Source organism: Anolis sagrei, chromosome 2 (assembly GCF_037176765.1).
Source record: "Anolis sagrei isolate rAnoSag1 chromosome 2, rAnoSag1.mat, whole genome shotgun sequence".
Classification (NCBI taxonomy): domain Eukaryota; kingdom Metazoa; phylum Chordata; class Lepidosauria; order Squamata; family Dactyloidae; genus Anolis; species Anolis sagrei.
This window is the reverse complement of record NC_090022.1, coordinates 238,060,394-238,078,486: the sequence shown is the minus strand read 5'-3', so window position 1 is coordinate 238,078,486 and position 18,093 is coordinate 238,060,394. Positions and strand designations below refer to the sequence as shown.

Genomic DNA, 18,093 nt, shown 5'->3' with positions numbered 1-18,093 from the left:
AATTCCCTGCACTTTGAGAACCACAGCTTTAATTTGACAACCCTGTGACATGGAAATCATGTGGCCCTTCAGATGGCTGATTTTGACCTGCAAGTTCCCGAATCCCTAGCCACCATGTTCAATGGTGAAACATTCTGGGAGTTCCAGTCAAATAATAACTGGAAGGATTCATGAGCCCGACATCTGCTATAGTTAGTTACATAATCTATTGATCCTACCCTGAGCAAGAGGTTTGAGCAAGTGGCCTGCATAGGTCTGTTATCATGTTTTGTAATTTGGGATCTTTTCATGTGATTTATGTTATGCAATGGGCCCTTCATTATCCACTGGAATTTGCTTTCGTGATGTACTGCAGATATCAAAATCTGTGGGCACTTACAATGACTTCCCTTTTACAGAATGGTAAACAGTAGAAATGTGTGCTGGAGATGACCTAAGGATGTATTAAATTGTGAGCAGCACAGCAGGTGATGCCTACATATCAGCATAGTCCTTTGTGTGTGACCAAATCAAGGCTTTTTGGATGTTGCTGTATATATTTTCAAGTCATGCAATGGGTTAAACCCTTGTGTCGGCAGGACTGCTGACCAAAAGGTTGATGGTTCGAATCCGGGGAGCAGGGTGAGCTCCTGTCTGTCAGCTTCAGCTTCTTATGCAGGGACATTAGAGAAGCCTCCCATGGGATGATACAACATCCAGGCACCTCCTGGGTAACATCCTTGCAGACGGCCAATTTTATCACTTAAGACTTCCAGTGTCTTAAGTCACTCCTCACACAAAAAAGTGATTGTAGAACCTATTATGGATACCAGGGGATGACTGCGCATTAGTACATTACTTGGAAACAATTCTGATTCAGTAAGCAAATTTCTTTGCAGTCTCATTGTGTTACTTTCACGCCACAGGTTTAGCTGCATCTTTTGGTTTGGAGTCTGGGCTTTTCCAGTTGATTTTAGGCTGCTTTTTGGAATTGCTGGGGAGGACAAGGTTATTTACTGGTAAACTTCTACTTGAGTAGTAGGGCTTGATGGAGCGGGGGTGGGGGGGGGCAGGATTTCCCTTCCAAATAATAATTGGGGTAGGGGCTTCATAGAGGCAGAGGGCATGAGGGCGCAAAAAGGAGTTGGGGCTGCATGCAGCCCAAGGATTGCCTTCCATGCTTTACTTGTAATGGATCCAAGGTAAAATAGATGGGCCACCAGACTAATGTACCAATCCAAATTAAATGTGATGCCTGAAGTAGAACAGTAGATGGCAGGATTACACTGTAGTGCTGAGAGAGTTGTCAGCATTGCTTCTTGTTCTTTGCCAAACCAGATAGACAGGATAGGATCCAGTCTGAGCTGAGCACTTGAAGTGTCACTGACTTGAAGGAAAAATAATAAATCAACAGCTTGCTTCACTCTGTCACCAAGATCAATAAAAGATAAAGCAGTTAAACACAGGCCAAACTATGTACAGTATTATTTGCTTTCCATTAAATCTCTTCATTCAGGGAACCAAACGCAATTAGTCCTTGTTACTCCTTGAGGGGACACAACAAGCAGTTAGTTACAATCACATATTATTGAAGGCTACTAACCACTTTTCCTTTTTTAAAAAAATAAACTTTAAAATTATTTTCTCTTTCTTGTGTTAGTGTTGGAGGTTGTTGTTTTTGGGTTGTTGTAGATTTTTCAGGTTGTATGGCCATTTTCTAAAGGCATTCTCTCCTGATGTTTTGCCTGCATCTGTGGCAAGCATCCCCAGAAGTTGTGAGGTTAAGTCTTCATTTCAGACTTCATTTCATCTGAGGATGCTTACCACAGATGCAGTCAAAATGTCAGGAGAGAAGGCTTCTAGAACATGGCCATACAACCTGAAAAACCTGTAACAACCCAGTGATTCCGTCCATGAAACCTTTCAACAATATGTTGTTGTTTTTGTTATCATATGCAAAAGTACCTGAATGCTACAAGTAATTATTGAGCTGTTGGGGTTTGCGGTGGAGGGGGGGAGGGAGTGAAAAAATAGTTCAAGGCTATAAGTATGAATAAAGAGATTTCTACCTTGGCCATTTAATGCAGTTTCAAACCGGTATTGAAGAAAGTGTGCAGACAGGCCCGTAGCCAGGATTTCGATTCGGGGGGGGGGGGCTGAGTTTTTTTCAGGTGGGGTTCAGGGGGGCTGAGTTTTGGGGGGGCTGAGTCTGAGTGAAAGAGGGTCTACCCTAGCAAACCTTTTGTATCATTACCCCAATAACCCCATGCATATGGGATATATTGAGTATGGTGACCAAATCATGATATGAATAAACATAACAGTTTAAATAATGCACCAGTAAGGCCCTTTCGCGAACCACCATGAGAATTTCGGGGGGGGGGGGGGGCTGAAGCCCCTCAAGCCCTCCCCCCCCCCCCCCCCCGGCTATATGCCTGTGTGCAGATGGTTGCATAGCAAATCCTGAAACCAGTTTGAAGCTGGGATGGGGATTACACAAACCACAGAATATTGATGCAAATAAAAAGCTTTCATTTTGTGCACTTTTGTGGGAGTTTGTTATCTGTTATCTTGTGGCCCATCTACGCTGACATATAAGGCAGCTTCAAACTCCAATATATGGTAATGTGGATGAAGCCTAAAATAAAGTAGACTCACTGTTTTTCTGCTGTGGAGTGTTCAGACAGCACACAATTGGATTTGCTGCAGAAGCTCTGCAACCAGTCTTTAATGAGGGCTTTATTCTGGAGATTCCTGGAAGTTCTTAACCTAATGTTTCAGCTGTAGTTTGGGCTGGATCTACTATAATCCATTATCCACAATTCCAAAGGGCCCACTGAGGCACCTCTGCAAACAAGTAGCTTCTTGCCAGAAGGCTTTCCGGCATCATCATTTCTGGTAATGTCACATTAGGGCTCCAATAGATGTCATCCAAAATATAATGATGCCATCATTCCTCAAGTAGGGGCTCCTTGTTGGCAACAATGCAGTGGTGGGCATCCTTGGATGGCCAAAAGGCTCCAGCAAGATTCCCAAGATGCATCGTAACAGATCTAGTGCCCTTTAAGCCAGATTAATTGGGTAAGTGTAGACATGGCCTAAAACTACATTTAAAATAAATACAAAGACACAGGATAAAAAAAATAACAATATAGCAGTATGTCCACGATCCCTTCTCCCAGCTCCAGTAACTATACTCAAGAGCAATGCACAGAAATATTTTTAAAATTTGCATTTTCATTTAAAACACTCAATTTTAAATATAGCACTGTTCTGCCTCATTAGAACCAGTTGCTTTAAGTGTTGCTAAATCAATGGCACACAACAGAAAAAAAATCTGCTTATAGGACTGCATAGGAATACATATCTTTTCTGGATTCAGTCTTGCAAGGAAAACAAACCATTTAAGTGCTTTTTCTCCTCATTCTCTGATAATATGAAGTACTATTTGTATGCTGGGAGTTTATTCTGTCAATCCATTATTCTGGGGTGGAAATATGCTTCGTATCAAATATTTTTGCACAGAAACTGTGTGTCATGCAGAATTTGATTCCTAGAACAAGCCAAAATATCTTTTTTGCACAGGAATTGGTGTATTTGCACAAAATTCATAAATTTACATCAACATATCTTCAACACAAAAAATGTTTTATGTGTAGATAAACTACACATGGTTTTGTTCAAACAATTTTTGTGGAAATCAACTTTCTGGTATGAGGAATGACATAAAGCATAGTTGGTCGAGAGCCTCATGTTTTCCCAAGATTCAGATTTGGCCCCGGGGGGGGGGGGGGGGCATGTTGGAACACTACCACCCTCCAGTATTGGGGGTCATTTGGGAACAAAAAGGGGATTTTGGTGGTGAGAAATATCATGGGTATCATGGCCTCACCTAGGAGAGGAATGCAACTCTCTAGTTTTCCACAATTACCCATTACTGGCCTTGGGAAATTTGCTAAATTTATCTTGAAGAGGTAACATGATAACTGTCTTTAAATATTTGAAAGGATGTCTTGTGGAAAATGAGGAGAGCTTGTTTTGTACAACTCCAGTCAACAGTGACGTAAGTGCAGGGCGGAAGTGTCAAAATAAGGCACTGCAAGTAAGAATTCTGCCTTCCCACTTGAAATTTTCCATTGGACTCCAAGTTTCTATCATTTCAGCCGCTTAACACTCCATTTCCTCATTTAGAAAAATAGTTTAGGCATCAAAGGTTACCAAGGGAATGTAAAAACTGAAAATATTGTGTCTTCGAGGTGTGAAGAGCATAGAGACAAAAAAAGTGCACTGACCAACAACATGTGGGTACTGATGTACCCTAAAAAGAACCCTCTCTACAAATGAAATTTTACTTTTGTCTCCAAATATCTAGAACTCCAAAGAGTGATATACTGAAAATTATTCACATCTACAATGCATATATTTGCTGTATTTGCATTTCCTTGGTAACTTTGCCTGCCCCTTTTCTTTGGTTGCCGAAATTGTATTTCTAAATGCTCAACTGAAGTTTTTCACGAAGCTCCCATCTTCTCCCGCCTTTGGTTAGGCTGGTTAGATCTGCTGTAGCCCAGCATGATTTGGAAGTCCACAAACTGTCCATATCTCTGTGGCATTATATTTTGTGTAAGCCATTTGATATTTCTCTTTTGAAAGTTCGCTTTATTATTTTCCCTTGGACATATCCATCTCTAAACAGCACTTGATAAACCACAGGGTGTCATAACCATCTGATTTGATGGATAAATACTCTGCTGTATGTCAGCTTCCCTTCAATAGTGTTCACTCTGCCTAGATTGATACAGGCAGGCTTTTCAAATCACTCCTTTGCAGTTTTGATGGGGGGCCTTGCCCTCCAACACAGTGTTCTTTGATCTTGGAGTCCTTGCAAGTATACAGAAACATTTTCTGTTTGAGTAGCTCAGCTTCCATTCCAGGGAGACATGAAATCTGAAATGAGGACTTATTTGTAACTTGTTCTCTATAATACTTGATTTAATTGAATATACAAAATATTTTCATTTTTTGGTTATTTATTGAAATTGACTATAATCTTGTTGGACAGTTATGAATAATGATCAACAATTATGCATTTGTGAGTGTTTCACATTTAAAATAGCCCCAAGTTAGGGAATATATGTTGTAGTTGTATACCTTTAAGACTTAAGGTGATAGTGAAGTGAACCCAGTGAACCTTTCATGAGGTTTTCCTGGCAAGATTTTGCCCTTGAACTCAACTAAAGCTAAAAGAAAGTGACCTGCCTAAGGTGATCCAGTGGGTTTCCATGAATGAACAGAGGTCAACTCCTGATCTCCAGAATCATAGTCCAGCATTCAAGCCCTCTTTCCCTTACCGTCCTGTGATAGACAGGAGTCTGTCCCTCTGTTAATCAGGAAACAGCTGGCTGATGGTCCCACCCACTCCCTTGCACGAGCAATCTCTGCCAGGAAGGGGCATTTGCCACAGGGATCCTACTTTTGCCTGTCACACCAGAGTTAGCCTACAAGAGGGTTGAGGTTTTCAGCCAGAGCCCTATCAATCCCCACAGAGGAGGATAAGGAGCATACTACTGGGGAGGTTGTTGTTGGGGGGGGGGCATTGAGGAGAAGACTGAGCTTTAAATGCAGTTTTAATTGTACAAGTATTTTTATTTGATCTTAACTATGTTTTAGCTTATATCCGTGATACAATATGTAATTGTTTTCAATTGTTTCCCATTTTTGTATTTGACATGTTGTATTTGCTATTGGGGAGGATATTGAGTTTTAAATGCAATTTTAGTTGTAAAAGTATTTTTTATTGTATCTTGACTGTGTTTTTACTTAAATCCATGATACAATATTTAATTGTTTTTTTAATTTTTTATTTGCCGTTTTTAGATTTATTGGGTTGTGTCATGCAATTGTGAGCCTCCTTGAGTCACCATGGGTAGAAAGACAGGGTAAAAATGAAGTCAATAAATAATAATAAATAAATGAACAGCTGCTGCCCAGCAAGTGGGTATTGAAAAAGGAATCCAATGGCTAGTATTTGTAACCCATCTTTTTATTTGGAAAAAACAAGGCAGCTAACTAAGCTCTTCATGATTGGTCGAAAGAACAATGAGCTCTTATAGTTAAACTGTTGGAATTTTGTCATTAATTGCCACTATTTCCTCCTTGTTAACTTTCCTGACAACAAGCTCTTTCTGTTATTTTAGGGACTTATGCATCACTGGACATGATGATTTCTTGGATCCTCACTACACGTTTCTTTAAACTGGATGAGCAGCTTGGTGAGACTGGAATATGTTCCTATATTTTTGATTTGGGGAGGTGAGGTCTTAGAGTCATCGGCTGACACTGATTTTTTGGTTCAAAAGAGTTATTTCACTATTCAACTGATGCACTATGATGCTATAACTCTAGAGGAATGGTCAACTACCAGCATGAATCACAATAATAGACGGCATGTTAAGCTTCATTTTTCAAGTCTGATGACTTGGATTTCTTTTAAATGGAGACTACACAATCAATGCTGTTTCCAGCAAATAGTCCAAGATAACAAAACATCATATATATACATCTTATAGAGATTATATGTAACTACAGCTATAAAAACCAGAACCATCAATACATTCGCCACACCTGGTTTCCCCCTTCACCCAATAGGTAAAGGTAAAGGTTTTCCCCTGATATTAAGTATAGTTGTGTCTGAAACTTGGGAGTGGTGCTTATCTCCATTTCTAAGTCAAAGAGCCACCATTGTCCGTAGACGCCTCCACGGTCATGTGGCCGGCATGACTGTATGGGGCAGGGCTCCACACCCAATATCATTACCTTAAGAATATTTAAATCACAAGCTGTTTTTCTCTTTTTTGGTTTTGCTGCAGATAAGCACTGCAATTCCAACCAAAAGATCTCTTCTATTGACAGAATCTTCTTCTGTCCACTGATCTTGGAGATATGCCAAGAGAGCAATCTGCCAGGGAGGGGCATTCAAATGCAATTTCCACCACTCTCAAATTGGGAAAGTTAAGAGTCAGCACAGCTGGCATTACAAATTACGATTAAATTAAGAGAGACAAGGTCTTCTCAGTGGTGGCTCCTCAGCTCTAGAACTCCCTCCCCAGCAAGGTTAGATCAGCACTCTCCTTCTTGGCCTTTAAAAAGAGAACAAAGACATGGTTGTGGAATCAATGCTTTGGCTAATAAATAGTGCAGTACAAAGAATAATTAAGGAATATGTGCAATGACCATTCAGAATGGCTATGGTATGCAATTTCTGGATCATGGGATTTTAATGTTTATACTAGGATGATTTTATGCTAGTCTGAATGTTTAAATTTTATGTATGTCTTTTGTTCAATGGTTTTAATTGATTTTAAGTTCATAGTTATATGTAGTAATTAGTTATTATGATTTCTCTGTGTACTGTATATTGGCATTGAATTTTTGCCATTAGTATGTTGTAAACTGTCTTGAGTCTCCCCAGGGGTGAGAAAGGTGGTATGTAAATACAGTAAATAATAAATTAATTAATAAATACATTCCAAAATGGCTGTATATGGAAATGACTACACAGTGGTCAAGGAGATATACAATAGGAGATATACCCCCCAAAACCACATTTTATAAACAGTGCAGGGCTCTCCATTTGCAGGGATTTTGGAAGGTGACAGCCTTTCTGCAAGTGACAACCTTACAGTGCCAAGTCCAAGAAAATAGTTGGATGCATCCCACTTCACTTCCCTGCTCTCTGACAACACAAAAAAGTCTGTGTTGGAGGGCTGTACTACTTACAAGGTGAGTTTATGGAGGGACTTTGGCCATTGTGTGAATCAGAATAAAATGTGACCGACACAAAAGTCATAAAAGTGACTCATGATGACATAAGTCTGACTGATGGCATCATGATTCACTAACCATATGCCAGCCAACGTTTTAGTGTGAATTTCCATTCCATTTCTTTCATGTAGATTGTGATTAACTTTCCATATAAATAGGCTCACTAAACCACAGCTAAAATTTCAATGCTTTCATTCAGTCTTAAAAACCAATTTTAAAATCACTAAATAAAAAAACCTCTAAGAAGTATGAAACACTTTATCCTCAATGGCCAATCATCTGCTCCCACCCGCAAGCGAAACATGACTGCAACAGAACTTTCCTGTTCTTGTAGCCTTTCAACTAGCACTGATATCTTGCCTCTGGTATTAGTGGAAATAAGATCCAGTTTGGTGTAGTGGTTTGTGCGTTGGACTAGGATCCTAGAGACCAGGGTTTGAATCTCCACTTGACGAAGGGTGATCTTTTTTTTTTTTTTTTGGCTAATTTCTATTTGGTATTAAGTGTATAATAATGGCTGTTCTATTCTCTTTTATGTGCATTGTTTTGATGCAATTTATTATTATGTCTTTTTCTTGGCATTGAGTGTTTGTCATATGTGTTGGAAACTATCCTGAGTCCCTATGGGGAGACAGGGCAGTCTATTAATTATTATTATTATTATTATTATTATTATTATTACACATTCTTCCAGAGAAAGACAGCTCCACTCTGAAAAAACACCATGATAGTGTTTCCTTAGGCTTGCCATAAATCAGAAATGACTTAAAGTCGCACAATAACACAACAAATTAGAGGAAATATATATTTATCCATAAATGACAACAATAGCTCAACCCATGGTTTTGTCCAATATCCTTTTAAATACATTCAAGTTCCTATTCATCAATTCATCTTATGCAAATGAATCCCACAGTTTATGTATTTTGTGAATAGACAAATAACAGAAGGTGAATTTTCCCAAACCTGGAAGTGAATTGCTAAGAGACACCATAGTATCAGGATACTGGTTGTATTTGAGCAAAGTATCGGGGTGAGATGCAAGAAAGGTTGGGAAGCAGAGGCAAAAATTCATCCTCAGCCAAATAAACATGGCCAAATCGGATTGTCTGGTTCTTCCTGCTGCTACATGAAGCCCACAAAAAACTTGTAAGCTGCAGGGATAAAGAGTGGCATCAAGTCATGCTGAGCCACTTCTTTCTTCTTGGCGTGGATCACAAAAAACCCACAAGGTAGGTAAGTCTGGTGCCATTTGATGTAATGATAACAGGAAATATCAGAACTAAAATTTGTGCCAACAGTCTACCCCAGTTCTGCTCATGCATCTTTAAGGTCCCCTCTCCTTACCTGGATATAAAACAATTGGGCCTCTGCTCAATTATGAGCCTTTTGGCTCATAATTGCAAAACTTCATCCTCACCCATAGATAGCAAAGACCCAGATAGACACTTTTTCTCAAGCCCAACTATCACTCTAGCACCTACTCACATGTAGCCTTGGTTTAGTTCATCCATTGATAGGTGGGTTGGCTTATGACGGGTTCTGATCCTTTACAAGCCAAACTTTCTCTTTTTTTAACTTTTATTTATTGTAGTTTTAACATATTCAGTGTTTAAACATTTTTATACTTATCACTTTCCCTTAACAAATTGTACAGAGCATGTATGTCTTAATGCCTATAATATTTCATTACATATTGTCCAATTATGAGCCAAACTTTCTATGAATCAAATATAATCCACCCATGCTTGCATGTGTTTTTGAATGCCATTCTCCCTGGACATTTCAGTATTTTGATCTGATTTCAGAAACAAATTAGATATCAGTAAAGATCATAAACTCTGGAATAGTGAATTTCATGTAATAGATACCAGAAGGACCCTGGCCACTAAATTAAAATTTCCAAATGCTCTTCAAACCCATAAAGTGCACACTTGTGCCAGTCTAAACTGGACGTTGTCAAGTCATATGTTACTGTGGCAAAATTTGACAAATTCATCAATTCAGTTTGCACATGAATGTAAATAGGTATAATATGAAACCTACCATAGGGCTGGATCCAAGTAAATAGGAACAGAAAGAAAATAGCCACTGGTTGCATTCTGCCAAGTCTAATTATATGTGATAATGTTCCAACAGTGCTATAAAAACAGATCCTATAGCAAGACTTCTGTTTGTTGTGCTCAATAATACTAGCTAAGCTTTCGTTGTTAAATTAGTGCGAGAACCAATAAATTTTTCCCCCAAAACTTGCTGTTTGATTTTAAATCTTTCCTGTTTAATGTTTAATTTCATTTGGTTCACACTAAATAATAACTGGAAAGAAATCTGATCAGGAATTTTAAGTATTATAGCAACAAGCCAGACAGAAGCTAGAATTATTTCTTACAGGAAAAAATAACACCTTCTGGTCCAGCTAATCTATACTCTCTTTATAACACAATCTCTTCAACAAAAGTGATCCCTTACTTCCTCACAGGAAAAGTATAACCAAATCTTGTATTCAGTAGGTGTTTCCTATCGATTTGTAGAGGTGATATAGTTTTCCAATTTCACAATGGGTATGTGTGTGAGAGAGGGAGGGAGGGTGATAGAATGAACATTCGCAGTTATATTTGATCCAGAGTAACAGAGAGGCTTTGTTTCATCCCTGCTGTTTTGAGCTTGTAAATAGAGCTTGGAAAAATCTCTCTTTAATGAAAATTCTTCCTATCTTGATGGACTTTAGATCAAAACCCCTTCCTTTTATACCCCTTCCTTTTTAAATGACTTCATCATGTGAACTAAAAGGCTGGAAAGACTGGGTCGCAATGCCATAATCAAAACTGGTTGTGTACAAAAGAGAAATTCACCGGGTGTTTCTTCTTATTTGGTTGTATGATAAATAAACCTTCTATACAACCATTAAAACAGAGTAGCCATTTGAAGTTTTCACTGTGGTAATTGTAGCCACAAGCCATTTAACTATCCATCTTTCTGTCACAAAAAGTTTTAGGAAACAGAACATGTGTGCATAAGCTTTCAAATCACCTGTTGACTTAAAGCAACTTCGACACATTTCATAGTTTTTCTTAAGCATTGAATATGCAGTTTGCCAATTCCTCTGAAATATAACTAAGGGCCCTTCCAGAAAGGCCTTATATACCCAGGATCTGATCCCAGGTTTATATGAGTCTGCACTGCCAGATAATCTGGGATAAACAGAAAACTTGGAATCAAATCGTGGGATATAGGGCCTGTCTGGAAGGGCTCTGAGATCCCCTGGTATTCACTCATGATCTCTGTCCAGACAGTACCTGTATTGCAGTATCTATCGCATTAAAGGAAGGGCTGTCCAGACAACGTTCTGGACAGTCCCAAAAATCCTGGTTTGTGGCAAATTAATTAGTGGATTTATTTCACACTATCTTGGAATGCACGGGAGAAACCCACTATTTCCGGTGTCTACACTACAGTCCAGACACCATTCCCACAGTTTACCGGGCTAAATAAGCTCGGTAAACTGTGGGAATACCCACTGCCTCCCCCGAAGCTCCCAGACCCCTTTGAAAAGTAATGAGAACTTACCCGGCCTCCATTACAGACTTCTAGCAGCTCTACCAGCATGTAGAAATGACACACCAGGAGAGCAGTGGAGGGGAGGAGGGAGTAAAATCATTCCCTCCGCCTGCTCTCCTGGCACATTATTTCTACTGCTTAATGTTATGAACACCTGGGATTTATTATTTGCTGAGGCATCCGCACACTTTGGCAGAGAAGTCTAAAGACCTTGTAAAACTACAACTCCCATAATTTTATAGCATTGTGCCATTTAGTTAAAATGGTATTAAACTGTATTAATTCTACAGTATAGATGCACTTTTGGCAGGCTTAAAACAAAAAGCCCTCATAGAACCTGTTTTGAGGGCCAAATTAGATAAGATGCAGAATTCTGGCATGGTAAATGGAGGATTCTGAGAACTGTAATTCAGAAAAAGTAATTTCTCCAAGCTTCAATACAACAAAATTGGGCTTTGAAAAAAATGTCCAAGGTGTGTCTTGCTCTATTCCAGTGGAGTCCAAGTTACAGTTGAGGAAAATAGGTTACTGATGTGACATAAATCACAGCTTTCCACATCTCTCACAATTTGGTCCTGAGTGTTGACAGATTTCCAAAGTCTCAGGGATGGTCTTCTTAAATCCTTTCTGATGCAATATGTGCAGTTTTTTCATCCCACTGAAATCAATGAATCCAGCAGTAGTAAATTTGAAGCATGACTAACTTGTGCTTCAAACTATAAAACTAAGGAGACACTACAAATCAATAGATAAGCACGTGCTTGGCATGCAGAAGACCATGTTCAAACAACAGTGTCTTCAGTGCAGGCTGGGAAATCATTTGCCTGGAACCTTGTAGATATATTGCCAATCAGTATATACTATAGTAGGGGAGATATAGGACTCCAGTGAGCAATTTCCCCTGGGGATAAGAGACACAATTGGGGTTTGGGTATTGTTCACTATAAAAGAGACTTTTGTAGGGAAAATGTTTTCATTTGAACTAGAAAGTATGCCATGGAGTTTGCAAGGAAAATCAAATCATTTTAAAATACAATGTTTTCTGCATTCAAAACAGTTATGTAAACTAAATTAGCAGTGACTAGTCTTCCCACCATAATAGACTGAATGTCCGATATCATCTGAAGTATGACGATTTCTCAGAAAACCTGCAGATAAACTACTCAGGACCCATCTACACAGGCCTGAAAGCCAGGTAAAAAGTGGAATGGGGGTACAAAACACATACCCATAAAGTGCACTTGATCTTAGGACAAAATGAAAAACATGTGATAAAAAAGTTTTCATAAAGTCCGATATCAGACAAAAACTGCACTGCCATGGGGCACTATATGTCTCAGCGCTTCCCAAAAATTGAAAGTTCTTTGTGGTATGCTAGTGCAAACTGCTCCAGCACTTATCCTCATTTTAAAATCCCAAAACAGCTAACAGAAGGATGTAAGCAGATGAAGCCACAGACACACAGGTGACTAAATGGAAGCGCAAGAGTTCCCATGAGAACTCTTTCCAACCATTCCTTTGTTCTTATTTCCTGTATATTACTGAAAGGAAACAGAGCTTGAAATTAAACAGCCAGCAGCAGCATATCACAAGGAAGCGACCCCAAAGGAAAATGGGGTTCAAGAGAGCAAGCCTAGAGGCACCAGGAGTGAGGGATAGGAAAAACAACAGAAAATCCGCTTGTGTACATTTTATTATATATGCATCAATGCTGCAACTTTGGCATGATACTTATAAGGTGCAGCACATCTTTGAGCGTCATAAGGGGGAAAATTAAAATAAAACTTCTGGTGGATAACCCTCCATACTTTTTGTGGTTCCCTTCCATCTATATTAACCAAACCTAAAATGTAATACAAATGTCTGATTGCTCCTGACACGATAAATAAATAAATAAAAATAACCAAACCTTTCTGGGTGCCATGGGACCATTTTCTAAATTCTCCAACGCTACTCTATGGTATGTGCTCAATATTACCCACAAATTCACTTATCCATATAAATGTATCTAGCACAGATATGTGGGTTGTAGTGTACATGTACAATATATTAGGTTATGATGTATTAGTGTTGGGATTTTGCAAGATTCTACAATAGTCTTTAAGGAGGTGGTGGTAATTTAAACTTTATTTATAAATGCTCAACTGCAGTGATGGAAATTTGAGGCCTGAAGGAAAATTATATGCGGGGACAAATCATTTGACTCAAAGTAAGACACTCTTCTTTATTCTTAACCCATTTCTAATGCCAGGGCTGTATTTATAATACTGATTTGTCAAGCTGTGCCTACCAATGTTGTCCAGCCTTGTGTAAAAGCATTTTAGTGTTTTTCTAAAAAAAATTACAGACTTTGTTATCAAAATAAAATATAGTCAAAGTTTAATTAATTTATTTCTCTTTGTCTACTTGATGGAGCTTTTATATGACTTCTCAAAAGACTTTTTTGCCAGTCAATAAGACTACCTTCAGACAGGTACACAAAAGATTGCCCAACATAAGTTAAAACAGTATGTGACATCATACAAATAAGTAACTTATTAAAACTTGGAGGAGGAAAAAACTTCCTGCTTCAGGTTGATTCCAAGTAAGAATCCACATCACAGATCAGCAAATGCTTATACTACAAATGTGCGTGTTTTAGGTACAGGTGAAAAACACTGATTCTTTGTGCAACACAATGAAGAAAAGACACACTGATGATTGGTATGTTTCGTACAAGAGTCAATCCAGCTTTCAAAGGTCAAGTGGTGAACCTTCTCCTCTCAGCCCTACGGATAGTACTGGTTCGGTGTTTATCAGGTATGTTAAGTAACTCAGGTTTTTGTTTTGGTTTTTTTCCCCCTCTTTCAAACTTTTCTTGGGTTTTTTAATCTCACCATTCATTATTAGCATTGTGGCATGCTTTGGACTAATTCCAAGTGGGACATTAGAAGGAATGAGTGTCAACTTTATTTGAGTTCATTTTTGTTATTAGAATAGACCTTAGTCTAAAAGTGAAAGGAAGCAAAATGACACATATTTGCTCATTACCAGACAATTGTCAGTGGGTGTAATGGATACATTTCTTATACTCAATCAAGACTCTGGTCAACAAAGTTCTACATTCCACAAGGGCAGGCCCACCCTGCCAATAGAAAGCTAGGAAAATCACTCTTGGAATACCTGAAGAAAGATTTATTTTGTACTGCATTTATTTTAAATGCCATAATGTGCCACTTTAGTCTGTCAGACTATTCTGCCCATCCTCATTCCTGAAATAATAAGCAAAATCACACACATTTATTTTTCTCACCATAATAGACATGAAGGAGCTAGAGATGTAGGCTACATGAAGATTTCTTTCTGTGTGAATTCTCATAATAAACAAGCTAATCCACACTGCTTGGAGTGTATTTGCACTTTTTCTAATATTACAGGATAGTGCTCAACAGAATAAATGTATCCAAATATGCATTTAAGAGGGAACATAGGTATGAGGGGCAACATTAAGGCACTTACCCACACACAATTATAAGTCCTTTCCCCCAATGATTTTTTTTTCATTCAGACCCCAAACTTCAGACAATAAGACAGTGATAATTCTATATATTTAGAACTCTGTATTTGCTCATGTGTGTTTGTTGGGTTTGTCTTTTTGATACCGATTTTTAATTGTTCTACTGATGTTACTTCAAACATCTGGATAATAATAAATAATAAATAATAAAAGATTATTTCTGTATCACTCTATGTCCCAAAGGTGACTCAGGGCAGAAATGTACTCCGGGACTGAAATGCTACAGATTCAAGGAAAGGAAAAACTCATGGTGTTGGAATTCATATCTGGATCATGATTTCCTTATTTCTACACACAAACACACACACACAGGGCACATCCCTACATTACTTTCAAGAAAGCATTATATTTAAATGGGTCTTCTGAAAATAAATTAAATTAAAGATTAATGAAAAATTAGGAGAACTGAACAGTGGATAAAATATGCAGAAGTATCAAGGGCTGAACATTAACAGAGTAACACATCCCTAGAGGGTAACCTATGTTCTACTTCCACGTGTATCTGAAAACTAACTATCCGTAGGTCTACAGAACAGTGAATACGATACTTTAAGTGAGCATGAGAAATGCAGAGCAGCGTCCAAATGATCTAATTACATGTGCTTGATATTCTTGTGTCCTCTACAACCAGAGCATCACTATCAATTGCATCATTAAAATCTGGCAATGGGTTTTTTAAAAAAGAAGAATTCCAGTGTCCAAAAGCAGGATCACAATTATTCTGTTAAACTAGTGATTCCCAAGCTTTGGTCCTCCAGTTATTTTGGACTTCAGCTCTCAGAAATCTCAACCATCTTACCATCTGTTAGGAATTGTGGGAGCGGAAGTCCAAAACACCTGGAGGACCAAAGATTGGGAACTACTGTCTTAAACAAACTGCATGCTCCCTGTGCATTTTGTTTCCAATACAATTGGGGGGGGGGAGGGGTTACTAACATAATAAAATTTGGAAACTGCAGGCACCACAAAAACAAACAAGACCCCACATTATGTTTGTTCTTGGCCTAAGTAAGGATTATATGTTTGTTTGTTTGTTTGTTTTGAACATTTATATCCCATCCTTCTCAACCTGTAAAGGGGGACTCAGGGCAGCTTACAACTGGCAATCATTAAATGCCCACAAACAAACAATCGCAGTGCAAACAATTAACATTAAGTAAACTAACAAGATTATAAAAATACATGAAACACTGACCATCAAGTATTAAAACACAATCAAGCCTAAGTCCCCAAATCCAAATCGTAATCCAGAGTTCCAGTCCAAGGTCTATTCATTGACAGTTCTCATAAGTCATTGTAGTTGCGGGCTCAGTCATCTGCCCAAATGCTTGGTCCTAAAGCCAAGATTTAAGCTTTTTTTCTAAGGAGAGGAAAGACGGAGTCACCCTGATTTCACTGGGGAGTGCATTCCTTGGGGGGGGGGGGCACCATTGAGAAGGCCCTGTCTTTCGTCTCTGCCAATTGCGCTTGAGAGGGTGGTGGGATCGAGAGCAGGGCCTCCCCTGATTATCGTAAACTCCAAGGTGGATCATAGAGGGAGATACATTCAGACAAGTAAACTGGGCCAGAACCATATAGGGCTTTATAGGTCAAGACCAGCACTTTGAATTGTGCTTGTAAATGGACCAGCAGCCAGTGGAACTGACGTAGCAGGGAGGTGGTATGCTCCCTGTATGTCGCTCCAGTGAGTAATCTGGCTGCCGACTGTTGGACTAACTGAAGTTTCCAAACAGTCTTCAAAGGCAACCCCACATAGAGTGCATTGCAGTAATCTATTTGGGATGTAACAAGAGCATGGATCACTGTGGCCAGATCAGACTTCCCAAGGTACGGACACAGCTGGTGTACAAGTTTTAGTGATGCAAAGCTTCCCCGGGCCACAACCTGTGGTTCCAGGTTTAGTGATGAATCCAGGGTCACCCCCAAGCTGCAAACCTGAGTCCCTGGCTGCCATAAAATTTCTCCTTGCATCCTCCTGGCATGAGAAGATGACACATGAGGAGATTGGGGAAGAAGGGAAAACTCCTTGCCCTTCCTGTCACTTCAGGCATCATTTTGTCATGCTAGAAAGACACAAGGAGAACTTTTATTGCAGCCAGAGACCTTTTAATTAAGTTTTAGGAAGAAATTGGGAGACTTCGGGATGGCTTCATTTCATCTCGATTTCAATCCAGATCGCATGTAGCCATGCTCTCCCTCCCACGGGAAAGTCTGGGGGTGAGTGGGTAGGTGTGGACAGAAGCCTGTGCTAAAGTGGGTTATTTAAACCCACTTAGGCACAGGTTTTGGTGCTGTCTGGAAGCACCCTTAGTTACATCATGATGGATTACTGTAACATATTCTATTTAGGGCTACCTTTGAGGAATGTTCAGAAACTTCACCTGGTCCAGAGACCTTAAGCCAGATTGCTAGTTGAAGCTAGCTACAGGAAGCGCACAACCCTTTTGTTGCAACAGCTCTACTGACTGCCAATCTGTTTCTGAGCGCTCTTCAACATGATGGCTATGGCCTTTGAAGCTCTACCCAGTTCAGGTTCAGTCTATCTAAAGGATCATATTTTCCTTTACGAACCAGCCCTTTTTTTGAGATCTGTTGGATCGGTCTTCTTTCTTTCTTTCTTTCTTTCTTTCTTTCTTTCTTTCTTTCTTTCTCACTGTCCTCACAAGTATCTGTGGGAACAGAGGAAAGGGCCTTCTTAAGAACTGTTCCTGACTTCTGGCACTCTCTACTCTCTCTTTTTCAAACAAATAAAGACCACTCTGTTTCAACAAACCTTTGAGAATGGAATGATTAGGGAAAACAGGCTTTCTGCCATGTGCTGAATATTGCGCTTGAGAGGGTGTTTGTTGTTTTTGTTATGCTTTTATGGATTTTTTTTATGGTTTATGTGTTTAACTGATTTTACTTTTAATTTATTTTTTGTGAATTTACAAAATACAAAAGTTAAAAGTATTTTAATCTGTTGCAAGATGTCTTGAGTCCTGAAGTGGAAAACAGAATCATAATAACAATAACAACTATTACTACTACTACTATTACTAATACTTATCCTACAAAGTGCAAAGTTGACATTGGGGCCTGAGCAAGTTTTTGTCCAATTTGGCAGGTTTCTAAGATATGTGGTGGCTTGGAGGTGCTGTTGAGGCAAAATTGCTGCATCCCTTCAGAGAGAAAAA

At 39.0% G+C, this 18,093-nt stretch overlaps 1 protein-coding gene across 1 annotated transcript in view; it reads left to right on the top strand.

The window, feature by feature from the left end:
* Positions 1-13,940: 13,940 nt before the first annotated feature.
* The window catches only part of GRAMD2B (GRAM domain containing 2B), a 49,497-nt gene continuing 45,344 nt past the window's right edge, over positions 13,941-18,093 (top strand). The window contains exon 1 of the mRNA XM_060761984.2: positions 13,941-14,160. Coding sequence (XP_060617967.1) covers positions 14,039-14,160 — 122 coding nt within the window. The 5' untranslated portion in view covers positions 13,941-14,038. The remainder of the gene's footprint in view (positions 14,161-18,093) is intronic.